The sequence below is a fragment of the Larus michahellis genome, chromosome 3 (assembly GCF_964199755.1).
Source record: "Larus michahellis chromosome 3, bLarMic1.1, whole genome shotgun sequence".
Taxonomy (NCBI): Eukaryota; Metazoa; Chordata; class Aves; order Charadriiformes; family Laridae; genus Larus; species Larus michahellis.
Genome location: NC_133898.1, coordinates 87965157 through 87992761, shown reverse-complemented (window position 1 = coordinate 87992761; position 27605 = coordinate 87965157). Strand labels below are relative to the sequence as shown.

At 39.5% G+C, this 27605-nt stretch overlaps 1 protein-coding gene across 2 annotated transcripts; it reads left to right on the top strand.

Moving 5' to 3' along the window:
• Positions 1–29: 29 nt before the first annotated feature.
• FHL5 (four and a half LIM domains 5) lies at positions 30–27605 on the top strand. Of its 2 annotated transcripts, none has more exons than XM_074581093.1 (6): positions 30–259; positions 17080–17261; positions 19520–19694; positions 22327–22496; positions 24384–24570; positions 25765–27605. In XM_074581093.1, exons 2-6 carry the CDS (start codon positions 17103–17105, stop codon positions 25914–25916), a joined length of 843 nt encoding a protein of 280 aa, XP_074437194.1. In that variant the 5' UTR covers positions 30–259; positions 17080–17102; the 3' UTR covers positions 25917–27605. The 2 variants fall into 2 exon arrangements, with proteins under 2 accessions (XP_074437194.1, XP_074437195.1); XM_074581094.1 differs by lacking the exon at positions 30–259 and adding an exon at positions 12656–12729.

Sequence of the window (27605 nt, the reverse complement as noted above, 5' to 3'; positions counted from 1 at the left end):
TGTAAACACAATATGTCAAAGAATGATTTGACTCTGTGATGAGGCAGCCAGCTATTTGCATGTCATGAGGTCTAAGGGAAACAAACTGACCCTCAGCCTTCCTCCATCCAGCCAAATTCTGATGGGACCCTCAAATAGCTCTGGCAAAGCATTCTGTTTCTTTTGGACTTGATGAATGCTTGTTTCTGTGAAGTCGTGTAATTATTTCTTCCTTTATTTTGCTGCACAAGTTACCAAGAGAAGCAGCTTAAAACCAAATGTGAGTATTGAGGCTCTTTTCTATTATTCCTCTATTTTATGATCTTTAAATGTGGTAGTATAGAAGGTATCTAATTTAACATTTTGAGCAAGTAAGCAGGAACTTTTTTCTTCAGGCACAAAACTCCTAATTAAATTATATGCAGAATTCTACACATGTATCAAAAATATTTGATGTTGTGTACCAAAAGAAATACCACTCTTTGGATGCAATTGTTTTCATTTTATTAATTGGCTCACTTATTAATTTATGGGAAAATTGTTTGATGTTTCCTTTGTAATGAGACAAGGATTAATTTTGTTTACTCCAAAGAACAAGCCAACAAAAAAAGTGTATGCTGCTTCCTGTGACATTTGAATCACCATTTTTATTAAGCTTTCAAGGCTATTTGCTATTGCAAGAAAACTTTCTAGATAGTGTCTTTTCTGATAAGGTAAGTTACTTGTTTCTACAATAACTAATTTTAACGCCTGACATGGATTGTTCTTGCTTTTTTTTGAAGTAAAACCAGTTTCCAAGCTGGTGTTTATAGCACTATTTCCACGTGTTATAAAAATCAAGTATTATCTCCAAAACCTCCTTCTGTAAGACACTTTATCTTTTAGCTATCACATTTTTAGGATCATAATTTTGGTTTGGAATTTGAAGAGAAAGAGTACTATTGAAAGGATGTATCACTGTTTACTGGAATGATGCTGGAAATATGTGCCTGTATTGCAGAATTAAAAAAGAGGTAGGGGTAATAGTAGAAATATTCCTTAAATTGAAGTCTATGTAGATTAATTGTACTGCTACCTGATTTCATAATGGCAGTCTTTTTGATAATGAGGATACAATTAAATTTGGACAAAACTATTGAATATGATTTCCATTTCAATAGTATAAATGTTTGAAAATATATTTCTTAAACTGTCCCTGTTTTCAAAAGGTCTGGTTTTATATCTGGAGCTGGGCACAAAATCTCTTGCATTTAGAAAACAAGTTTCAGATGCCTTTTCTTGTTTGTGGTTAGTATTCTCACCCATATATTTCTTCCGTTTGTGTGATGAGTTGACATTTCTAGAGTATTTTAACAGAACAGGCTGTAACAGATTTTATGTATTAACGTTGTAACAGATTGCTGATGGTCTTGCCATGTAATTTTATTGCAGTGCCACAGAAGTCAACTTGATTCAAAGTTGTGTCGTTGGTAGAAACTTAAGATGGCATGCTAACCTTCTTGTAGGATTAGAGCAAAACGAAATCAAAAGCTGCTTGAAAGAGATTCTGATCACTTGTGACCTATTGTATCTCCAGGTTATTTGCAGGCAGTCATATTTCACGAAGTGTATATTTTTGGTTGACTCAGTAAGACATATGTTCTGTGGGCTATATACCAGCTTTCTTCATTTTTTTCCATATCTGAGTTTTACTTTTCAAAAAGTGCTAAAAACTTTTAGCGTTGCCTAACCGTGGACAGGCAGAAAGAAATGTGAAAATCTTAACCAGCGTGCTTCCAAATATCAAGCCCAAAATCAGAGGGTGAAATTCTGACCCTGTTTGAATGAGCAGCCCTGCTGTCGGCTAAACAAGCTCTAGATGCTGTTCGTGCTGTTAGATCACCTGGGAAATAAAACTCACCTGAGTTTTTCCTCACGCTTCCCTGCCCAGTTAAGGGTAAGAGGATGTCTTATGTCTAATTCCAGGATGCTCGTAAAATTAATCATTTCCAGTTCAACTTTTCTATTCAAATCTCTAGAGCCCCAGGTTTGGAAGTCAGCGTGGCGAAATGCTGCCGACTCTCCACTTGCAGCGGAGCTCATGCTTCTGGGAATGGGGCGCGCAGCTCTAGTGAGAAAGGAGGCTGTGAACTCCTTGTGCCATACATTTGTATTTTCCTCTAAAATGAAAGAGGGACAAAATAAGGACAGTTTTGTAGAAATATGCAAACGTTACTCCAAAACCACTGGACTGATATATGAAAAACAGGTTAATAAAACTCTGTGACATAAAATTCCGTAGCAGAGGTACAGTGAGGGACAAGACTGTTACAAAGGCTAACGGATCTCCCTTGGTTGCCTTTATAATGATGGCTAAATTAAGTTTCTGCTAGAAATCACCCTGGAGAGGACTTTATCTCTCTCTTTAAGCTATGAAAAGGGCCTCGTTCATTAGCCTCTGTAGGCTTAGGTTAGCTTTTGTGAATATCCCCATTCTTCCCTGATGTTGTACAGTATACATCAGCTATCATCCCTTCTTGTTTCCCTTTCTTAGACCAGGAGTTTTCTTTCTTTCTAATTCATTCATGCTAGTAGGTTACTTTTCTTCTCAGTCATCGTTGCCTGCGAGTTTGAATTTTTCTAGGTCTGTATATAAGGACCAGCAAATTAATGCACATCTCAGCATATTATGGATAATGGACCTGAACGGGCTGCCCTAGTTCGATGCTGGACTCGCACTTGGATGCTTTATAAGTCAGAAAAATATTCATTTTCCTATAATATGTCTTTGTTCATCGGTAGCCAAATTGATAGAAAGAACAACCTAGTGACAGAGCATGGCGTAGTTGTGGACAGAGCACACACGCAGGAGACCAGAATTCAGTCCAGAGTGACCTCCAGCAAGTTGTTCTGTGCCTCAGTTCCCCATCTGTAAACCACGTTTGTTACACTGGGGAGAATAAAAGGAGGTCAAACCCACGTTATCCAAAACAACCCCAACTGACTGGAAAATCCTTCATAATTAGGAACTCTCTCACCTGCTCTAGCCCTACGAGTTTTGACACAAAACTGGAAAAATTCCACCCAGAACATTTTGCATAAGAATGTTCATCATAACCTCAGAGAAATTAAGGACAATTGCAAAGTTCACAAGTGGAACATTTTATTGCTTCAGCTAATCTTAGAAGTGCTTTCTACCTCCAGAACTGGAGGTTGACCACCCGGCAACCTTCGTACAGTGCTTCTGATTGTCCCAGGCCAGTGCCATGGATACAGCCTGAGGAGCAGACCTAGCTAATGGCAAAAGCGTAGTGACTGGCCTCTTTTCTTCACACTCATCCAGGTTTACTCTCTGACCTTGAGCAAGTCAATTACTTTGCTTTGAAAAGTAATTAACCTTTTTTTGTAGCCAAGTATCTCACAACTGTGTTTTAGGATTACGTTATTATTGCTGTTAGAAAAGCATTCTGAAACCTTTGAAAGGAAGGCTGTAAAGAGAATTAGGTTATAATTCTATTTATCAGAAGCTCAGAGCAGTATTAGGCTGTAAATCTATTTATCAGGAGCCCAGTCTTCCTCAAGTGAGGTCTTCAAGTTTTAAATTCAGCCACATCATGATTCATTTATATATTATAACATGCCAAATTGTGGCATAATTAGCGTTCTGTGAGTCTGAGATTCTATTTGCATGAAAAAAAGAGGGAAAAGATTAGAGGAAAAACTGTTTCATGCTGATCTTCTAATTGTCAATCTTTGTTTAGTTTGGTGCTTGAAAACTGAAGAACATTGAGAAACATTTCAAATTAAAAGCTCCAAACATTTTGGGGTTTTTTGAATACAGTAGCAGAATTCTTAATTTGTTTAATCACTTGCTTGGACTTTTTACTGAAAACGTTTACCAAATTTAACATAAATTAGCAAAAAGGACTTGAACTGTATTTGTTCCTTAATGCAGTTTCTGCTGCTGCTTACCACTCTCCTCCTCCACCTCAGAGAGACCTTATCAGGTCTCTCTGAGAGGTCAGAGTTACGAACTCTGAGCGTCATCTCGTATTGAAACCAGTCAGTTCCACTCTGGGTTTGCAAAGATGGTTGCTCTGCTATTGCTACGTGTCAGGCTTCACGTCGTCACTTGAATGGACTTTACCAGTTTCAGTGGACTCATTGTTCCACAACATCCTTGAGTTAAATAGCATGTTCTTAAAAGGTTCCTAAATGTTAGAAAGGAATTTCTTCATTATTAACAAATTTCTTCCAGAATTCTAAGACTTTGCTGATTGTTTTTATTTGTCTCAGTCAAATGTTGACTGTCTTGGGTGTTCAGATAAACTTTAGCCTTACTTTTCCTTCAATCAGAAAAGGACAACCCTACACTGGAACCAGCATTTAGATAGCGTGTATTTATAATCATAGAAAGAAACCCACTCTGAAAGTCATAGTGCCAAAACCCCAAAAAAGTACTTTTTCACATGCCAGGACATTACAAAAATCCCAGTAGGGCAGTAACTGAAGGGTCAGTAACCTCACATCATAATAAAGAAAGACAGAATACCATGGTCTACTCATTGCAGGGTCTAATTTTAAATCATGACCACTTTTAGGAAGATAGACTATGTTAAAATAGAAAGAAATATGTTTAATGTCTGGCACAGAGATTTAAGGCCTAAGGGAATTGTTAGGATACCCAGTCAGGTAGTTGTTCAGCAGACCTTATCTCTTAAGTGGGCAGAACAGGTAACATAAGAGTCCCAAAGATTTCAAGCACATGGACACAGCACAGTGACCGTAGGGTCATTGGCAGGACAAGAACAGAACCCAGGGCTGAGTCTCTCTAAGGACTGGTCAATTTTGCTGTTCGCAGGATGTGCAGATTGAAGTTAAAACAGAGTTGATGCCATGATATACTTTTATTTGACAGGACATTATCTGCTCAACTGCTCAAGACTCGAGAGGTCCTCAATTAACTTTTTTTTTTTTTTCTGGTTTATGGATGATACACAAAGCCACCTATTTAAAGAAAAGAAAAAAAAGAAAAAGAAAAAAAAGACCAAACCAAAAAATCCAAACCCAATACTTCTTGCTATACTCAGTCCTAGTAGCACCCCATTATTTTTCCTCCCTGCTAGACGACTAACAAGAAAGTGAAGACCTCCAATTCCTCCCCTTTCTCCTAAAGAGGTTCACTGCCTTCAAAAGTCCTGTTGTCAGCTCTCTTCTATAATTCAACATATACATTGTGAGTCATATATCCTTTTGCTGTGTTGGAATGAAATGTGCTGGTTTACTGTCAGCAGTGAACATAGGACATGTCGTAAAAGAATGTATTTATCCAAATATTTTATCTTTTTTTTTTCCCTAGCCCAAAGACCAGCAGCCTGCCCTTGATGCATCTGCATAGCTAAACTAATTTCCAGTTTTACATTATGTTTAAAAGAAATACAGGTCAGAGAATAAAAGGAAAAAGTCACCCTGCTATAATTCCACATCTTTAGTGAAATGCACACACAGACAAACTGTACTTGTTTGGTGCTGCAACCTTGGTGCAGATGTTGAGACTTGGAAAGTGAATTGTACCCGGTGCTCCCCAGTAGATATGGGGACACCAATCCTAACACGCGGAGTTAAAAACCTAATCCAGAAAACATTAAATGACCTAATTTGACATCCATGAATTGAGTGAAATTGTTCAGCTGCATTAATTTACATACATGTCCAAGTGTTCTGGGGGTCCTGTTCTAAGGGAAGACAAAGCAGATGTTTGTGTAATACTTAAGGGGAAGCAGAAGGAAGTTAAATAAGTCTGCTTATTTAATGCCCACAGTGGATTTTCCTGTTGGTTGGTTGGTGTGTTCTTCCCTGGAAACCTTTCTCTCCCTCTGTCTCAGTTATATTGTATAACCCATTAATTACTGTAAAAGCAGTAGAATACAAACAGTACCATAACTTTCAGGTTTTCTCCACCAGAGTAGACCTTTCATGGTCTGTCCACCTAGCAGATGCAATATATGCATATATATTTTAATAAGGCTGTGTTATTATTGGATCCCTGTATTCCAAAGAGATTGCAATTGCAGCGGATCATTACCTCTAGGTCTTGTAGCAATGCCTACTGTGTTAACCGTCAGTAAAAATCCAGAATGGGTAGGTAGTCCTTGCTTTGAGATCAGGCTGTTATTGGTTCTACCCAATGTTCTTGCCCCTTCCTTCTCTATTTGACCCTGCCCCTTAGGACTGCCCATCCTGAGGCCTGCTTTCCCTTGGGAAGGTCTGTAGGGGCACATCATGGAGTTCCTCTCCACGAAGAGGAGACTGCCACCGGGACGGTCACCCTAAACAGCTTACGCAGAATGTGAAGAGAGGGTATATATGCTACATTTGCAGTTGCCGGCATTTCTTAGACCGTACGCAGCAGTGGCTTCACAAACTGTGATTCCTGTGGGCATAATAAGCAGTCCAGGGCTTGTCTGCAGAGCCATGTCATCTCTGTTTTCAGTGAAAAGTTTGATAAGAAGGCAGCAGCTAAAATGGATGGAGCTCTGCAAGCAGCAAAACACACCGTTCATTGCTCCCAAAAATCTAAATACCTGGGAACAGTGATAATTGAAGTAGGGATCTTACATACCAGTACTCCTTGCAGTAGCCTTTGCTTTTGCTAAGCTGTAATGCCACCTAGCTCATGACAATCTTTTAACAGGGCTGAGATTAGAAATCTTCAGATTTGGTTCATTTTGATAAGGTGTCATATTTTATTGCAAAAGTGCTGCAGCTCCGTTTATTTTTTTCCTCAGAAAACTAGGTCAGGTTGGCACAGTGCAGTTGGGAGAGAACAGGAAAAGGCTGTGCTGCTGCAGCAACTGCTTTATTATCACTTGGGGGGGTTTATGTTTGGTTTTGGGGCAAGGAGGTCTTTTTTTTTTTAAATGAGAGTAATTAAAATCCTTTCCAAATTTAGCTTGATGCTACCATTGCTGCTACTCATCTTTTTCTGACTGCTCATTTTATTACTTAAAGCATTTCTAAAGTAGGTCACAAGCTTTTAAAGAACCAGCTAGAAAAAGTTGTACTGTGTAATCAGTTGTAGTTATTATTTTAACAAGGATTTTAATTCATGTCATGTACCCGTTCTCACGAGACACACTACTCTTCCACCGCCTTCCTGTCCCTGAAATAAAATGTAAGAGTGGGGGAAATCCAGTCTCTGCAGTTGATGTATCTGCAAAGACAAAAAATGGCCTTTTTTTTATTAAGATCTTAAAGATTGCGGTCAGCAGCATCAGTGTTGCCTATTGAAGCTCTGTTACCTCTCGTTAGTGGCATGGCTGTTCTGTTTCACGGCTTGTGAGCACTTCCCTCCCCACTGTATCGCAGGCATCGTTTCCTATTGCTGTTGTTTTCCCCAGCAAAGCTTGCAGTCCCAAAGCCTTGTGTCATTTCCAGGTAGATGTGTCCCTGCCCAGGGGTGTTACTAAATTGCTAAGATGCTGCTGTTTCCTTGGTGGACTCCTGCTCAGCTGTGCAGGCATCTTGACTTTAGTGCGTCGTATAGAGGGGAATTGGGAGGCAGATATTTGATGTGCAGACGCTGTTGTGGCAGAGATGGCTCACAAGGGCCGCTCTGATTTGCACTTCGGGGATAAACTCATTGGTAAAAGTCTCAGGTCAGGAGTTCAGCACACGTCTTCATCTGTAACTTCAATTTCCTTTTCATTTAAGTACTTTTAAAAGTATTTTCCATGATTAGGGGATTGTAGGTGAGGGTGGAGGCAGGAAAGAGGACTGGAAGGGCCAGGCAGAAAGGATGGTGGGGAAGACTTTGCGTTCACTGCCAGAGGTCAGCGATGACCTCAGCGATCAATTCTCATCCTGACCAGTTCACCCCCAAATATTTAATGTTTCTTTTTCTCTTTCAAAGACATTTAGTACTTGCTGCATTGTAGGTTGATAGAAGAAAAATGCATTAGTATTTCCATGCAAGTACAATGTATTATTCTCTACCGTCCCATCATTTTAACTGAAGAAACTGTAACCCAGCATAAATGTCCTTTTGCTACCAAATTTCTTCTCTCAAAATGAAATGACTGTAATTCAGATTCCCACGTGTTTCCTAGAATAAAACATATTTAGCATAAAATTGCTTCTCCAAATGAAATTTTAAACTTTATATCAAAAATAAAATTTAAGGTTTTACTAGGAATTTTTCTGTTGAGAATTTAAGATCCATTTTTAGACCAAAATTTTTCAGTCGAATTTCACTTTTTTTGACTTCCTACTTTTCTAAAACAAACTGACATTTTCCATGAAGCTGGGTTCTTTTATTCACAAATATTTTCTGTTAAAATACATCAACATTTTAAAAATAAAAGTGTTAGGGCATTTTGGATCAAGCTTAGTGCAAAACTCCTTTTTCTTCCAAAAATACCCTGATGCAATGACATTTTTTTTAATTTATGTTAGTTTTGGAAGCTTATAAATGCTCAAGATTCAGAGCATGAATTTAATCCTCTAAAAGGGATTAGGAAACTTCCCTCATGAGCCTGGCCACCTCTTGTAGGGCTTCTTGCATCTTCCTTAGGATGGTTTTGCCTGCTGAACTGAAACAAAACTTTTGTACAGTTATAGTCATTTTCTTTTGCACAGGCTTTAAGTCATCGCAAAATAATTTTTAGATCTGTTTTCCCTGCTGAGTTCTCGTAAGGACTATATTTATTGTAGATGTCAGTGCCCCAAACACTCCTTTATTCCTTGTTGTTCTGTACAGGGTAATGACTGAGCAGAGCACTGCCTACATTTCCTTCTGGGCCAAGTTATCGAAAGTCAAGTTTACTGAAGGCGTCTTGACCTTCACATCTCTTCTGTAGCCTAGGCTGTAACAATTAACACCAACTTAAAATTTAAATAGATCAGTGAGGAAATCAAGGTTTGACTTGAACCAGCCCACAACAACAAAGGTAACAAAATCTTCTTTACTGCAAGCCTCTTTCCATCAAAAAGGGGCCAGCTTTTGGGCAGTACTCATATCTAAGTATCAGAATGGTTGACAAAGGACATATTCATCATGTTTCACACTCAGTGACAACACAGAAAAAAATATGTGTCTCTCAATTTCACACATGGCTGGGACTTCAGAACATTGGAAGTGATTTTTCCCTGTGGAAATGCTGAATCTGCTCAAACTGTTTTTTTCTTTGACAGAAATTATCTAGAATCACTAGTTTCCTTTGCTCTTTCGTCTATAACCAAATTTGTGGAATTCCACTGAATGTATTTGAATTGAGAAGGATTTAGAGACTATGTTTACCAGATGATTAAAATATCAGGAAACACTGAAATTAATTTTAGTGACGAACTTAATTGCTTATATACATTTTTATCTTTGAAAATATCTTTCAAAAACTGTGCTCCAAGGATATAGGCAGCAAAGCTCTAAAGTGTGCATTTGGCTTCAAGCATGTTAATATTACAGCTGAGAGCAATAGCAGTTCTCCTGTGTTTAGACTATGCACATGTCTGGCTTCAATGTGGAATTTCAATAAGTCGTCTACAGGAGACCTGCTTTCTTGTTATGGGAACGACCCCACTCTTACTCAAATGTGCATAAGGGAATACTGACTTTTTGTGGACTCTTTCACCCTCCCTCTTTTAGCATTCAGCAGTGATAAACTTTCTGTAGTCCATCACAGAATCACAGAATGGTTGAGGTGGCATGGGACCTGTGGAGCTCATCTAGTCCATCCCCCTGCTTAAGTAGGGTCACCTAAAGCAGATTGCTCCAAGGATGGAGATTCCACAGTCTCCCTGGGCAACCTGTGCCAGTGTTCAACCACTCTCACAGTGAAAGGGGTTTTTATCTTCTGTTTAAATGGAATCCCTTGTATTTTAGTTTATGCTTGCTGCATTTTCTCCTGTCAGTGGGCACCACTGAAAAGATCCTGCCTCCCTCTTCTTCATTCCCTCCCATCAGGTATTTGTACACATTGATGAGAAGCTCTCTGAGCCTTCCTTCCTGTAGGCTGAACAGTCCCAGCTCTTTCAGCCTTTCCTCATTGGAGAGATGCTCTAGTCCCTTAATCACCTTTGTGGCACTTCACTCAACTCTTTCCAGTAGCTCCGTATCTCTCTTGTGCTGGACAGCCCAGAATTGGACCATAACTCCAGATGTGTCTTGCAGTGCTGTGTAGAGAAGAAGGATCACCTCCCTCCACCTGCTGGCAGTGCTCTTCCTAATGCCCTGCAGGATGCTGTTGGCCTTACCCACAAGGGCATGTTTGCTCATGGTCAACTTGGTGTCCACCAGGACCCCCAGGTCCTTCTCTGCAAAGCTGCTTTCCATCTGGTTGGCCCTCAGCATGTGCTGGTACCTGCAGTTATTCCTCCCCAGAGGCAAGACTTTGCATCTCCCCTTGCTGAATTTCATGAGATTTCTCTCATCCCAGTTCTCCCAGCGAGGTTGCGCTGGATGGCAGCACACCCACCTGGTGTATCAGCCACTCCTCCCAGTTTTGTGTCATCTGTCAATTTGCTATGGGTTCACACTGTCCCACTGTCCAGGTCATTAATGAAGATGTTGATCAGTATTGGTCCCAATTTCAACTCCGGTAGTACCTCACTAGTGTCATTACTTTAAATTGTCTCCTTTAATATTGTACCTAGGATTCACTAATGATTTCTCATCCACGTCTTAGGCTCATGGCTGCTTTGCTTTTGGAAGTCGGTCAGCTGAAACTAATCAATTTAAAACTGTCTAAATGTCTTCTAAGCATGTAAGTCACCAGCTAATTCAGGTATACTTTATCACGTGGCCCTTTTTTACCAGATGCCATCCTCAAACCTGTTTTATGGTTGAATATAGAGAGTACCACTGAGAATACTGCCAGGATTTTACATGAAAAGGTACACCAATGCACAGCTGAAATATATCATGGCTTCATTTTATTCTGTAAATCTGACAGTAGTCAGAAAGGAATGAGCTCAATAATGAAGACAGGAGAAAATTCTGGCTCTACCAGACTATGTGAAAACCTGTAAAAAAATGTGGGTACGAACAATTTCAGAAAAAAAGAAAAGAAATCAAATGCTAAGCCCTAGCATTAATCTACTTTTTTCATGTACTGCTGCTGGTGAAGTTATTAACAGCACCCAGGAATCTGAGCAGGTGAAAAGGTCCTGGGTGATAGCTTGGGAGAGACCTGAATCAATACCGAGCGCCCCACAGACAGTTTGTCTCTACTTAACCATGGAGCTGCGTTTCTGACCAGCAATACTGCTCATCACTCGAGCTTCTTGTGTTCAGAATTACAGGGCCGGTTAATCTGGACTAGAATCTCTGGGCACCAGTGTGTTACTTGTATTAAATGATGAATTGCACTCCCTGACTCTCACGTGTTGATTAGTTAAAATAAATTTAAAAAAAATAAAAATAAAAATCCAGCAAATAATCTAGGATTAATTCTGTAGCCAGTTAGCAACTTTTCTGTCTACCACTTCTGAAAAACTTTCTGAAAAACTTTTAGTAGCTTTCAGATACTACATTTGACATGCTTACTTACGGCCTCTAATTTCACAGTACAGTGTTTTTACTGCGATGGTAATTCTTGAGCTTTGCTAGCCAGGCTCGCAATAGAGGAAGGGTATCCATTAAAAGAGATGCATACAGAGCCATTAATTTGAATTTTGCCAACTAAATTGCTCAGGCTGACCTCGGTAGCAAGTACAAGTTGTATTGGACAAGCTGGATGCTTCTGGTAAAAGTTCTGTGGGTGAATTGAAGAAAATACCTAGCTTGCCGTAGAGGCAATGGGGCTAGGCTATGCCAACCCACTCTGTAGCTAGTAAAAAGTGTTTGAGGGACATAGTCTAGACAGGTCTCTCCCACAAAAGCATTTCTGTATGTCTGCACCACTGTGAACGCTTAGTTGAGGTACTTTCACTGCTTTAATTTGTCCTAGTTTGAAGTTTAGGTAAGTAGCGAATTATGCTGTACTGGGATAAGGGAAAAATTTAGATGACGGCACCAATGTTTGAGTTTGCGTGGTGTAAACAAAGCAGACAGCAATACCAATTAAGGCGAAACAGAATTCCTGGGATGCTCGATCCCGTAGTTAAGCCAGAGCTCTTGCCCTTTTTGCTCGCGGTCATGGGGTGCGTAAACACGGTACAACGCAGTGTGGTGCAGTTACCAGATCAGCCTCTAAATGAGCTGCTTTGCCTAGGCGGTCCACCAAAACCATGTCACTTTTGGACCTTGAAGCAGTATAGTTGTATTCTTACAGCACAGTCCTGGTTGGCATCCATCCTGGCTGCTTAAAGCAGAACTTCATCACCAAGAGCTCTGCACCCACTCAGAAGCTCCCAGGACCTGACTTTGTATTACTCTGCTGTGCCACGGAGATAAAACAGCTTGTTAAAAGTTAACACCTGTGTCTCTACTTTTCCTGTAGGTACTTGCTTTTGCCTTCTGTGACATATGCCCTCCATTCCTATTGCTTCTCTCTCTTTCATTTTTAGAAAAGCAAAAATTCTAGTATCTTTAAACACTCAAGCATAACTTAAAGGCATCACTGGGAAAATTGCAGTTACTCTGAGGGAAGGAAGAGACAAAGCAAGAGTATTGCCAGTGTTTTGAAAATACGGCATGTGTTTAAATGTCTTGTGAGTTCATTTTGGTCAAAGGGTCAGGACTTTTATTAAGTCTAGTCACAATAACAAAATATGAGATTTCCAGAGGGTAGCAGGCATCCAGAGAAATCAAGAAACTCTGATCTCTGCAATGAGGTAAGATTTCCTTGTAGAACCTTGTTAGAAACTTTTATTTATAAAATAATGATATTGTTAGACATTTTTCCTTATAATAATACTGTTAGCTTTACAATGCAGTTGTAACCTTGGGTCGCTAATGTATTTTGCAAATTTATGTGATTAATTGTTCAGCAGTTCTCACCAAAAGAAACAAAATAGAGAAAATGAAATCAGCAAACTTGTGCAAAACTGCGTTCCAAGACAATAAAAAAGTACTTAGCTGAAAATAAACAGGTGTCTGGGACAGCTTGAAGGAGTGTCCCCCTCTTAATAGATTAATTTGTTTTTCTTATCCTTCAGTGTTGTTGCAATGATTTATTTTGCAATCATTTTTCTTTCTTTATGCCTCCCTAATAGAGAGCCTCGTTCCATTCATTATGTATTCTTAAGGAAAAAGATGATGCAGTTCAATGTCAGTCTTATTTAGATCGGGAAATAGTCTATTAGAATTACCATAAAGCAAAAGGTACAATATTTTTACACCTATGTATATACCTACATGCCTACCTATATTCATTTCCATCTATGTAGGATTAATGTTTCTGGGGTTTTTATACTTATATAACCTATGGGAGATTAACATACACTTATAGAAATTATCAAGATAAATTATTGAATGACATATTAACCTTGTGGCTGTGCTTTTTAGCTCCAGTGAGGAAAATGAGCATTCCTTTCCTGGTGGTTCCACGTTTATCAGGTTCACAACTTCACAACCATTTTCTAACGGCTGTCTTCTAGTGCTCTGCATCTTATAGGAAACCATTTGACTCTACAGAAAGTCTCTCTCCTCATTTGTTGTAGCTAAATTCTATCTTAATCTGCTGGAACAGCAGGCAGACTAGCCAGCTCTGTTGTTTTATTTTCATCTGCTTTATAATTCATACCATGAGACTGATGCATTCTCGAATCTGACCCCAGGGACTCCAGTTGCAATATCTTTGCATCTTTGGCAACATCTCTCTGCTCCCCCTTGGCATATTCTAAGGCTACAAATGGCATCACGTATCCGTGCCTACTAGATACATAAAAATCAATGGTATTTAGCTTTGTTCCAATTTAGATAACAAAATCCTCTTTTCCCAAGGAATGAAGACATCACAGACTTTCCCTGTGCCTAGGACATGAGTTAGCAGCTGGAATGCTGGAGTCAGCGTTTCATTCCATGAGAGTGAATAGCATCAGACCTCCAGAGATTTCTTAACTGACCTTCAAAACACAAAGTCTAGCTTCCAGCAAACTTAAAGTAAACATATTTCTCTAGAGATTAGGATCAAAGCACAAGAAAAACATTCTACTTAACTACGTGGTGCTCGTACCATTACTTATTTATTAGAGCAAGGGTAAGTGGTGCTGGGGGAGGCGAGATTCACTTTTTTTGTTGCATTGTCTAACGGTAAAAGTAGTTCACAAAGGTTACCCAGACCTTTGCCAGGAGATTTGCAAAAATCATCCTTCTTTTTCATACCATCATTGCTTCATTCCCAAATATGGTTTTATGTCATCGTGGTCAAACCCTGAAGACTTCTGAAACAAAGCCTTGGGTGACTTGAGCACTTTACAAGAAGAGCAGCTCAAGGACACCCCCAGGCTTTGACTCTGGTTTTGGGTGTACTCTTCTAATGTTCTCAAGCAACCACTGTCATCTGTAAAACAGGAGTAATGGCACTTTGTTTCCCTATCCATATAGTTTTTTAGGAGGATGACTACATTGCAAATTTACATGTTCTGGAGTATTACAATCGCAGGTCTTGTATGTGTACATAACCCAGGCTTCCTGGAACAGCTTGGCTTCCTGTGAAGAAAAAAAAAAATCAAGAAAACCACTTTTTGAAGAAAATTGTTGTATATGCAGAGTTTTCAGTAGCTTAAAAACGTATCACCATTCATTGAAAAAGAAAAATGAGAATGAAAAAACAGAGATGTATCTGCAAACATCTGAAGGTATTTGTGGGTGAGCTTTGCACAACAAAAACCACTGTAAAGAACAGATAAACTCTCCGTGCGTTCTCTGTTAGGATTTTCCTGTCGACACTTTTAGGCTGAGATGAAACTGTGTAAGAAATCTGGGGTACTGATTCAGCAGGGAGGAAATCAGAAAGGTAATCTACTCGGGCTTATCCTCAGAGACAGTTCGTAACTCCAACTCCCACATAAAAAGGAATGAAAATTCCTCTGAAACCCAGTTTCAAGCCTGTCCTATGACCTTGAATATGGAGCCCAGTTAACCACAAACATTCCTTGACCGTCTCCCTAGCCACCAATTTGTGCTGCTTCCCCAATATAGAAAATGAGCAAAACTTAACCTTGATTTTGGTGATGGCTATGTAGTGGTCGTGCACTGGATTACCACAGTGTCTGATTTTTAAATGTCATGTTGTGTAAATGTACAGGTTGATGGATGTCTTTTTCTCATATTCATGGGTTCATTCGTTTCACATTCAAATCTCTGTTTGATCTTAAGGAAATGGAAGTCCAGGTTCAAGTTGTGTTATACTGTTATTCCAAAAATATCACATAAAACATATCTGTAATATTTTTAAGCAAGTATGTTTCCCACTGATCTGAGTTATAGATTATTTGATTTCTCTACTGTCTTGGCTAACACAAAGATTTAGGGCAGTCAAAAATACAGTAACTCAATTGAACTCAAAAGACGATTTACAGGAACAAGTTTTCCATAGCTTGTGCCAAATCAATAAGTCATTACTTTTGGTCTGAGATAAACGTTATAGCCTCTCTTTCTGCTCCCTTTTCACTGTCTTACTACTATCCCTCCAGGAACAGATTAATAAATGCCTGACCTTATGCATTGGTACCAGTGGAGACCTGCCATGATTGTTCTTTCTCATAGTTCAAACAATCATTTTGAATTACATCTCACAAAGCAGAACCCCAGAAAAAGATGAAATACCTTTTTAAAACTGAACCGTGGGTATAAGACCGGCAGTAAGTGTATAAAATCAAGTATGAGGGAGTAATTCCAAATGGACTAGATGTAAGCTCTGTGATGGCAAGTGGTCCTTCAAATGTTGTTCTTCAAATGCTTCTCTTCCTTAGTCTCAGGCTTTGCACATGGTTAAGATAAACTAATTTGCACTGTTATTCGAAGTGCAAGGATTTCAGCTGCCAAAAGTCACTGATATGTAAATATTTAGGAGACCTTCCTTGGTTGTTCTCAAATCCTCTAAAATTTACGATTGCTGGCACTGACTTCAGCGACACTCCATGAGTTTAATGAAGAGTGCAGTCCAATGAGTCCAGCAGATGTTTCTGGGTTTGCTTCACTGGGAACTTTCTGGACTCTTCTTTCTTCCTTCCCAGGAATCAAGACCCAATTTTAGCAAAGTGCTGATGATCCAACCAGCAACAACAAGACTGAAATAAGTCTTCATCTCCACAATCCTTAAAATGTTCAGCATTGCATATCTATAAGAAGCTGAGGTTTGGATGCTTATCCAAGCCTCTTTAGCCTGGAAAACTGAAGGATGGGAAACTCATACAATTGTCTCTCAATAGATTTGTGGTATTTCCTGCACTTGTCTGGCACAGAAATATAATCTATCTCACAGTATTTTGGCACTGCCAACATGGAACCTGGCAATGCAGAAGTATGTAAGAAAAAACAATCTTTTCCAACAACAACAAAAGAAATTGCTTTGAGTTATGATTTTGTTTGGATTTTATTTAGTTTATTTCTCTTTATATTTTGGTCTTTTGCCATCCAGGGGTACTTGTGCCACCTTACACTGCCACCAAACATTAGCAGCACAGCTGAGGTTATGCAAAAGACAGCCATACAGCTTGGAGTTCCTTGTCTTCCTTCTGCTTCAGGGTATTTTGAAAAGGAAGGAATGAGCAGGAAGGCAGGAATGGCAAGAGAAAGCCAGGAACACACTACAAAGTGCTTGCCACTCCTCTTTGGCCTTTTACCTCCGCAGCTGGTTTAATTTTTGCACTGTAGCTTCTATCTCCATTCCCTGATTTCTGGATAAACCATGCCTCACATAATGCTCCTAATGTCAGTAGTTGTACATAGAGAGTGTGAAGACAACTTCATTTTAAGGTACCTGACCTATAAATGTTAGTACCATTAGATTAAGCTGAAGCAGCCTTCTTGCTGCCCTTTACGTAAGTAACACAATACACCATATATGTTGTTAAAAGGTACCTGTTTAGTACAGAACAGCCCAGCATTAGAAATCCAGGGCACTGCAAATGACCAAGAAACGCCTGTCCTAACTTTCACAGGTAAAGCAGCATTACTTATTATTTGGGCAAGCAAACGGTCATTGACTGAATGACATGATTTTTCCATCTTTCCAGATCACGTGGAGAGCATCTCCAGAATGACCAGCAGTAACACAGACTGCCACTACTGCCTGCAGTCTCTTCGTGGAAGGAAGTATGCATTAAGAGAAGAAAACGCTTATTGTGTTTCGTGTTATGACAGCCTGTTTGCCAACCCCTGTGAAGAGTGCAAGCAACCTATTGAGTGCGATTCCAAGGTAAAGATTTAGCTTTCACTTCTTGTTTTTTTGCTAAATTACACACAAATCCCATTTCTTTAATGACTGTACCTGACCCTCTGCATACCCCTGTGCTGGAGAAGAGACATAAGCATAGCCACTGTACATCCATGCAGAGAGAAACAGCACTGTTTTCCCAGAATAGGAAAGCTCCAAGGCCAAAGATTAGGAAATCTGCACAAATACACACTTCAGACATACGGCAAGGCTGTGGTGTATGTGTGGACCACAGCTAGACTCCATCCTTTACTTCTTGTCACTCACTGGCTGCAGAGACTACACAGTGCTTGAGGGACAGTAGGGCGCTGGTGTAATTCAGTGGGTCAGGTCAAAGGAAACTTCAGAATTCCTGAGAGATATCCATTGAAAACAGTATTTTGAGTATTGCATAATTACTTTTACTGTGAGTTTTGACACGCAAATATCAAGCTGAAAAGAAACCGTTTATAATTTGTATATTATTCCCTCTGTCTTTTGGAAATTAAGTATACTTTAATTTTAACTTAATTCCGTGCTTACCTTGCTCATCTCACAGAAGGCCTGTTAGTGGCAGTGTTTCTGGGCTTGGATTTCCTTTCACCTTTCCCCTTTTTTAGAATATTAATTAATAATATGAGTTCGTTTGTGGTCTTTGACAGGGTTTACAGTACACCATACTTCAATTTACAGTCTGTACACTTTGAATTTTAAGTTCAGATTAAACCTGCCAAAATGCCTTTTTTTTGCCAAGTTCAGTATGTAGTGCTTACCTTCTCCCCATGCTCACTTTGCCTACATTCTTTTGAAATAAAAGGTCAGAAAGTTATTAAAATAAGCCTCTCAGGAGGCCTCCCTGGCCAAAGCACTTCATGGTTTTCGAAGCACATTGTCTGAGTACATCTCAGTGCTGTAAAGGAATCATCCACGGAAAATGCTGATTTGGATGAAGACTCTTCTCAAGCTCTCACCAGCATTTTTCAACAGCAAATTTATAGACGTAGCTCCAGTCAGTCACCTGGAGAACATGTGCTCTGAGCTCACTAATTACACTTTTAAAATTTAAAATTAAGTAAGCGGCAGGACCACTGGTGCCAAAGATCATTAACAAAAAAATATGTCTTTGGGCTGAGTGGAAAGAAAAATTGGGATGAAAAAATACAAAACAGGAGTAACAAGAAAGGGGTGCAACAGGCCAGAGTCAGCTAGAAAAGTGGCCCATGGAGATCTACAGCAGGTTGTCCTGCCTCTGACAAAGTGCTAGAGCTTGGCTCTCTTCCTCTCCATCTCACCCAGTCTTTGCCTCAGGCTGCTCTGGGGCAATAGCCTGTTTTCTGAAAGGTTCAGAGAGCTAACTAAAGCAAATGAAAGTGGTAAGCGTTCAGCATCTCCTGAAACAAGGCATGGTCTATAGTTCATTTTTAGCACTTTAAAGGTTGAGGATCTGACAAAGGAGAAAAACGAGATTGGATTTGTGTTCTTTTGTGCCCTTTTGTGCTTCATACATATAAATGAGACCTGGAAGGGTCTGGTTTATTTTTTTGGGGGGGGATGTGTGCATTATTCCCTTGGTTTTTTTAACCTTGGAAAAATTAAATCTGCTGTTTGCTCTTTTTTTGAATTCTTAGTGGAGGTCTTGTACATATACTGTTAGCTTTTTCATTCCCTAAGCCTGCTGAGTCTTAAACAAACATTTTTCTGCCAAGTTTTTAGGAGGAGTTATATTAGGTGTAAACAAAAGCAATGATTTTTTAATAATCTTCCTAAGAATCATTTTGTTCTCAATGAGATTTTAATTGCTTTTTTTCTGCAACAATAGGATCTTTCTTTATTGTTATGTATTGTCAGCTGGAAGGAAAATTAGTGACGTTAAAAAATACCTGAAGTTCGTTTCAAAGTCTGTAGGGAATGCACTTCTTGTCAGGTGTCCTGTGCACATTAAAATGTTTATCACTTGTTTCCCCTTGAAGGCCAACTGTAAAATATAAAACAGTTCTTCCAATAAAAACGTATCTCTGATGTTATGTAAGGAAGGACTATTGCCTGTGCCAAAGCAGCTCCTAATGGCCTCTTCAAGGGATCCACAAAAGATCCCAACACAGTGATGCTGGGCACTTATATCACCTCTGAGCAGATGCACGTGTCATCTCTTCAAGTCGCCATTGCAATGCTCTCCATTTTTCACTTTATTTCTGGAGGACCTGAGGGATAAAAACGCTGTAAAGAAATGTTGTCATTAACATGGACTTACTTTCTCCAAGGATCTGGCCTACAAAGGCCGCCACTGGCATGAGCGGTGCTTCAAGTGCACCAAATGCCGTCGCTCGCTGGTGGAGAAACCGTTTGCTGCCAAGGACGAGCTCCTGCTGTGTACTGAATGCTACTCTGATGAGTATTCATCTAAGTGTTTCCACTGCCAGAAGACCATTATGCCTGGTAAGACAGCAGGGACCCTTCAGTGAAAAATGGAACTGCATTTTTAATTATAACCACGTCCTTGAATAACTGAGTTACAAGGTCCTTGACTTTCAGCAAAGCTTTCAGGTGACTACTTCTCCTTTGTGAGTAGTGCCCTCCCGGCAGTGAAGAGAGGGCAGGCCGGTACCTCTGGTCTAGCAGTGACAGGGCTTATGAATCCTTATAAAGAATATTGGAGTTCAAGACAGTATAAAACGTATTCATGTTGAGTCCGTGATTCTGCTTGCAGCTTTTAGGAAGCGTATCCTGCTGTGAGTGTAAGTAGACAAACAGAGCTGTCGTTAGCAGGAGTGCCAGATTAGACAAGACGTCGGCATTTTGTCTGTCATGTTGACCAGACCTTGAATATCAGACCTGGCTCACATTCTTTATACCACTTCTTTCACCCAGAAATATTTTTTGCTTAAATTGTCAAAACATGACATTCTCTGTTCAAATCATTACCAGCATTTTTATTAAAAAGAATACAAGTACAGATGTGTTTACAATGGGTTTATTTCCTGCTGTTAGCAACCCTGAAAATTCTACACTTTCCACAAACTGCTTCCCATCTTTTAATCATGTCTGCGTAGGATATCCTCTGCCTCTGCAGAGACATCTAAGAGAAGCAACAGCACTGTATGTGGCAAAATTAAGTGGGTTGCTTAGGAAAGTGGGTCACTGACTTTTGGAATGGCGAAGTACACTCAGTGCTTGAACCGTTTTACAGGCGACATGTATAACTCCAAATACCAGCTGCAAAATATCTTCCATGGCCTCATGACTACTAGTTTGGGAACCTCTGGCCAAGGGAATCAGTACATTTGGCAGTGACACCGGAATTTTATTTTTCAGTAGAGCTTGATGCCAAACAATAAGATCTGGGCTGTACAGAATTATTGTCTTAGTATAAGTAGTAGGTCACTGATGTCATGGTTCAACCCGTAGTGTTGATGCAACTATGTACTTTTACAGTTTATTTCCTTTTCATGACAGGTAAAAGCTGTATTAGTGGAAATAAATGTTGTAGCAATTTAGTTGTGTTCAGTTTATGGATGACATACTACTTAAGCTTGATATAGTTAAAAGAATGTTGTCTGATAGGCACCCTTTACTCAATGTGATGAGAATAGCACCCAAATATAGTGAGGTTTGCCTTACTGTCCTCTAGCGTATATCTACCTTGCAGATTTTGCCCCAGAGTCTAGGAGACTAAATCTTTGCACTAAGTCCTGAGGGTAGAAATAACAGGGCATTAAGAGAACTGAAGTGGCATGGGGATGCCAACCAGTTTCTGAACCATTAACTTCGTCTTCAGCTTGCTAGCTCTGTGTTGAAAAGGCCCAGTGGGCAAAGACAATGATGTCAGCCTTCTGCTCACTGGGAGGAAGCTGCAACCCTGTTATGTTGAAATGCAATCAGCAGTTTCTCTCTCCACTAACCCCACAGTCCAGGAAACAGGTATTGCAGGATTAATCAGTTATATCAGCAAATTTCTTCTTTGTGTGGAAAGGATGGTAAAGCACCTGGCACCAGATGGTACCAGACGGGGAGGAATTTATGGTGGAGAGTCACTGGAAAAATCGTTCTCAGATATATGTGCATATCTTAGACTTACACAGAATCACAGAATGGTAGGGTTGGAAGGGACCTCTGGAGATCATCTAGTCCAGCCCCCATGCCAAAACAGGGTCACTCAGAGCAGGTTGCACAGGAACACGTCCAGGTGGGTTTTGAATGTCTCCAGAGTTGGAGACTCCACCACCTCTCTGGGCAGCCTGTTCCAGTGCTCTGCCACCCTCAAAGGAAAGAAGTTCCTCCTCATGTTTAGGTGGAACTTCCTATGTTCAAGTTTGTGCCCGTTACCTCTTGTCCTGTTGCTGGGCACCACTGAAAAGGGCCTACATGTTACAAGGCACCCGCACCCAGAGCTAAAGGCTCTGAAACTCCTCTGGCAGTCATATAACTGTGTACCTTTCTTTGGTGATTCCATCTGTCCTTGCACTGGATCAAAAGAAAAAGTTGAATACAATAAAAAGAACAGATGATCTAGGACGGAAATGTTGAGCTATAAGAAGAGACTGTGTAGTGTGCTTCATCACAGAAAATACTTTAAAAAAAAAGTTGCCAGCTTAAGCTGAATAAGATAAATAATGCATTTATAAGTGAAGGAGACTTAGTTTAAGGAAGACAAAAGACAGGACATTAATAGATATACAAAACATCTAAGCAAATTCATCTTTAATTTATAGAAGTCCTGTGTATCTGAACATCATCAGAGTTGACTGGCCTGAGAGACACTCTGAGCAACTGAAGCGTATCACAGAGAAGTAACCCTAAAAGACTCACATGACAGACTCTAAAAATCACAGCTTAGGCAACTTAGCACATCCTTTGCCAAGTGATCATGTGGCGCTGAACGTGTTCTTAAAATTTCAAGTACTTACTTAGAAACTCTATTAAATTGAGAATAAGTGCTTTCTTAGATAATACAATACTGAGATACAAGATTAAAACCATGAGTCTTCCTAACATTTAAAACTTACATTACAATGCTATATCTGAGGGGATATAGCACTATAACATATATGTTCACTTTGGGTTTTTGCAGGCTCCCGTAAAATGGAATTTAAGGGAAGTTCCTGGCATGAATCCTGTTTCGTTTGCCAATATTGCCGGCAACCATTGGGAACAAAACCACTGATCACCAAAGACAATGAGAATTACTGTGTGCCCTGTTTTGAGAAGCAATTTGCTCACCATTGCTACTCTTGCAAAAAGGTAATTAAATGTATAATGGAAAAATTGCCCTAATGAGGCAATATTGCTTGTTGGGGAAGGGGGCGGATCATGTAAAATGTTTGTTGAACTACGAGTAAGAGCAGAGTCTTCCTTTTGGCATTGGGCACTGAAAGCCAATTATGACAGTGTCCGCTGTCCCCTTCTAGTTAATATAACCCTGATTATATTTGAGATAAATTTATTGACCAAAACAAATACTTTGGGATTCTTTTGTTATTGACTGTGATTTTTAACAAAGATTGACTGTCTCATTGAAAATCATGTAAAACTCTACTTTCCTGACAATACCTGATTTTGCTTTGCCTTGATAAACATGCCCGCCTTTCCAACATTTTTAGAATATATTCATATGCATAATAAGCCACCTAAGCTGAACAAAGCATTCACAGTCTTGCCTTTTTCTCTCTTGAAATATATCAGGCAATAATCAGATTAAGTAATATTCAGTTGTGATACTACTAGACAAGAGTCCAATACACTGTTTCAATACATAATGCTTCCCCTGTGGGTACCAGAAAGCTTGATTTCAAATTAGTTTTTCTTTTTTCCCCCAAATACAAATAAATCAATTCATCCCTTACTCAGTTTCTCATGTTTTAAAATTGTCTCTGACTGATGAAAATACTCAAAGTTTCACACTATTCTATGTTTATTAGAGACATTGAGGTTAGCAGCACTTACGTGAAATAATCAGGATTTTCTTAAAAGTTCTAGGAATACAAAGAAACATAACAGCTAAAACAATTTTACTCCTTAAACTTGCATCAGTTCCCATAAATTGGAATTGAGCCCAAAGAAATTAACTTGCCAAATTGGAGTTTTGAATTTTTTTGCCAGAGATTTTGATATTTTAATGGAAAAGCAAATAAAAGTTAGAAGTAGACCAGTACTAGAATGCTAAGGGGATCAGGAACTATTTAAGTTTTTTTATTTCCTGACATCACCCATTATTATTCTTTATTTCCCCGAAACTGTATTCCCCAGGGATATCTGATGGTGCCGCTATTTTTACTTAATTAAGTTTCTCCAACTTTTTCTCCTGATGTTCCGACTATATTCATAGAATCATAGAATCATAGAATTGCTGAGGTTGGAAGGGACCTTTAAGATCATCAAGTCATTCATTCATTCATTCATTCATTCACTGTCTTGCATGTGACTTGACAGTAGAAACACTATCTTACAGCTCATCTTTATCTCTAGAGAAATTTCTCTATACAGTCTCTCACAACTTCTGTGAAACCAGCTCTTTACCACACATATGGAAGCCGTAGAGCAACTGGAAATTTCCTTCTTCAGAAATAATCAGTAGAGAGCTGTGAGTGAGTTTCAGGGAAGGAGAAGTTTGATGGTGCTGATAAACACCATTTTATTTCTTCTTTTGGCACTGTAGATCTCATTTCTGTCTCACTTCTGCTTCTTTACTGTCTCTTCCTTCCTACTTAAAATACTGTTTCAGTTGTGAGACAGAAGAATACCAGTTCCAGTTGGAGATTAGCCATAGTCTCAGCACTGGTTCTTTCCTTCACTGTCCATCACTGAGAATTGCTTTTCTGAGAGCATGCCTGATGTGTATGCCTTATCCACATGTGTAACAGAAAAATTTCATAACATGCTAACCTGTTTATTACAAACCATGAGGTTATCCTATGATAGAAAATAGAATAACAAACCAGGGGCATGTTCAGCTCAACTGCAGTTAGTCAAGTTGATATTCCAGATGAAAAACAGTTGATATGACCACACTGTCTTCTCTTGTGCATATGGGAAGACCAAAAACAAGTGGAAGGACTTACGAAGGACTGGTTAATCCTTTGAGATTCACTCCTTTGTTTCACTGCTCTGTCCTTTTTGTCCATACATTAGGTAATAACTTCCGGGGGAGTGACCTACCATGATCAGCCTTGGCATAAAGAATGCTTTGTGTGTGCTGGGTGTAAAACCCAGCTGTCTGGACAAAGGTTTATTTCCAAAGATGAATATCCATACTGTGTAGACTGTTTCAGCAAATTGTATGCTAAGAAGTGTGCTGCTTGCAAGAAACCTATTACAGGTGAGTCCCATCTTCTGGAAGGGGCTAGGCGCTGATGAACTATGAGTCTTCTCTCAAATCAGATCTTTAGTTTAGAAAACAGCATTAAAAGTAGTCCCATCATAATGAAAAACCATGGGATTTAATTACTAGAGAGACCCCCTCTCCATCACATGTAACGTGTCTTGCTAGGACACACTGATCACACGTGTTCCCTGACCGCTGAGGAGCTGTTTTATTTGCCAAAAGGAGTTCCTCCATTGTTTGATTTAGTGCTTTCTGCACCAAAATTCATCCCTAAGAGTATATCAAAAGGTACTTTTTGGCTCTTGCCAGGACAGTGCACAGAAGTCCCTCGTGTCTGTAATTTCTTCAGCTTCGTTTTTAAGTGCAAATATGATCAAATTCACCATGAATTAAGTGCCTGCTGGTTAGGCACACCTGTCAAATTAGAAAGCTTGCCAAATGCAACAAAGCCCTGTTGCCTGCATCCTTGTGTACTTAGATGATTTATAATTAGATATATAGGTCACTAGTCTATGATAGCTGAAGTTTTCTGAGAACATTTGCTGGTGATCTGCACTCTAATTCTATTACATGTGGACTCAACTGTTGAAGAGTACTGATGGTTACAGGTGCTCGCTGCATATATAAGTGGACAAATAAAATGATGAATACCCAATCAATTGGGCACAATTTTAGAAAGGGGGGAAAAAAAACTACAAACAAAACTAAGAAAACAGAACAAACCCCCACTAATGTTTTATTTCAGATACTCATGGTAGGAACTCCATGATCTGATGATTTCCAAAAGACTCCATCTTTAAGAAACTTAGGTGGAAATAATTACATTTCACTCAGTGTTGTATAAAAACTATATGCATTGCAAATATTTTTCATGAGAGTTTGTTGGGAAGATCAGCAAAGCTGAATGGACATTCTGATAAAGCTATTTTGTTCAGAGTTCATAATGGGAAATGAAAACAAGCAAGTGACTTGTGGCTTTGCTTAAAATATTTCTCACTGTATTTAATTTTAAAGCTGTTTTACAATTCAGCCAACAAACAATATTTCAGACTACAGATTTTTGTTCATTTGTTTGTTTGCTGGATGGCTGACAACCTGATCACACATCAGAAAACAATCATCTGTTGCATTTCTGAACCATTACCGGAAATACTGGATTCACATCTTCTTCCTCATAATCTCTTTCAGCTCTTGGAGGTCCCAAATTTATCTCATTTGAAGAGCGCCAGTGGCATGGGGAATGCTTTAACTGTGCAAAATGCTCTGTCTCGCTGGTGGGCCAAGGATTCCTCACTCGGCAGGATGATGTCCTTTGTCATGAATGTGGCTCTGCTTCGTAGTTCTGTGGAGAGCTGTACAGTTGCACGATTCTCGCTCTGTAACCATGTACTTCATTACTCTGCAGTAAAAAAGTAATCTGGAAAGTATAACAGTTATTTAGCCATTCAAGTAGCTTTCCAACAGCAGTTTAATTCTATCATAGTTCTCAAGTGCTTGTAAAAATTTTTAAACAGCCCCAAACTGGCTAAGAAAGTAACACAGAAAAGATTCGTATTTTAAACATAACTACGGTATGTTTCTCCCTGTAACACACTGCACTCTGCTGTTAGAAGCTTAAAAATTTAGCTCTCATCTCCCGTGAACAGAGGAGGATTGTGAAAAGTCTATATGGCGTATGACTAATGATGAGGCATTAGCACTGCCTCACAGACGCAGACCTTGGTGTGGAAAGCTGGGCACGTGCATTTTTCTATTGATTCGTAACATTGATGAGAACGACTTGTAGATATCAACTTCCTCCATATTTCGGGCAAAAAAGCTGCTGACAAAGCAGGCAGAAAGCGGGAGGAGGAGATATTTTTATACATAGGGCCACTGAGTCAGAGATGCCCATCCCAGGGACAGATAAAGGGAGAAAAGGTTATTTTCCTCTCCTTACTGAGATTGCTCCTCAGAAACGTAGTCTTTAGTCATCAAACAAACTGAGTGACAGGTCCTTTCCCACAATTGGTTAACTATACTTAATTTTTCAGGCGTAACTGCTTTAAAACATAAATAGACCCATATTTTGAGCTACTGTAGAGGTAAAGATTGCCCAAGCTTGGGTAGTGCTGATGTACACTTTCCAATAGCTAGTATACCTTAAGACTCTGTCTCCTTTGTCTTCACTAGACCTTCAAATACACGCATAAAATGTATTTTTATTAGTACAGACAAGCGCCAACTCATACTTGTGCCTTTAACCTTGTACTTTCCTCCCCCCAGAGCCCATTTCCCAGCAATCAAAACACAGTTAATGGCCTTATCTTTTCCACCTTGCTACGTCTTTTGATCCATAGTCTATCACTTTTCTTGTAAACGCCTGCTTGCCTATGGCAGGCTATAAGCTCTTCAGCATTAATACCCCATGCATTTTGCCATGTGCCACACACATTTGCCGATATTATGTAAAGAATTGGTAATGTTGTCACTGCAAGGTAGGCAGTCCTCGCTTGTACTACAAGGTATTCATTTCTAGGTAGCTGGCTTTGAGAAGTTTATATCTGTTTGCTGAGCTTCAGCGCTCAAGTGTCTATTATTAAAGGTCATCTAGACCTGAGTTACAAGCATTTCTCTTACTTCTTCCATACCGTATGCTACAACGACCTGATTTGTGTTGCAGTGTCTGTACCAGGCTGTTGTGAGCGGTGCAGTGGTACGAAGGACATCAGATTCTGCACCACTCAGAACTGTTTTAGTCCTCATCTCGCATGTCTTTAAGTCGTACATTCTCCTTTAGACTCTGACCTTAAGTGCATAGTTATTTGGTTGACTTGAGCGGGCTTTACTCATACTGAAGCCAACCATTACTTTAGGTAGAAAAATGAAAAAAAGAGAAAAAAAAAAAAAAAAAAAGAATATGCATGCATAGCTAAGCCAGAACTGAACTGCAGAACTGCAGTGGCATAAAATCAATAATGGATAATGACTGACCAACAAGTACATAGCGGTCTGTTTTCTAGTCAATAAAATATTGATCTTTTGCTCTA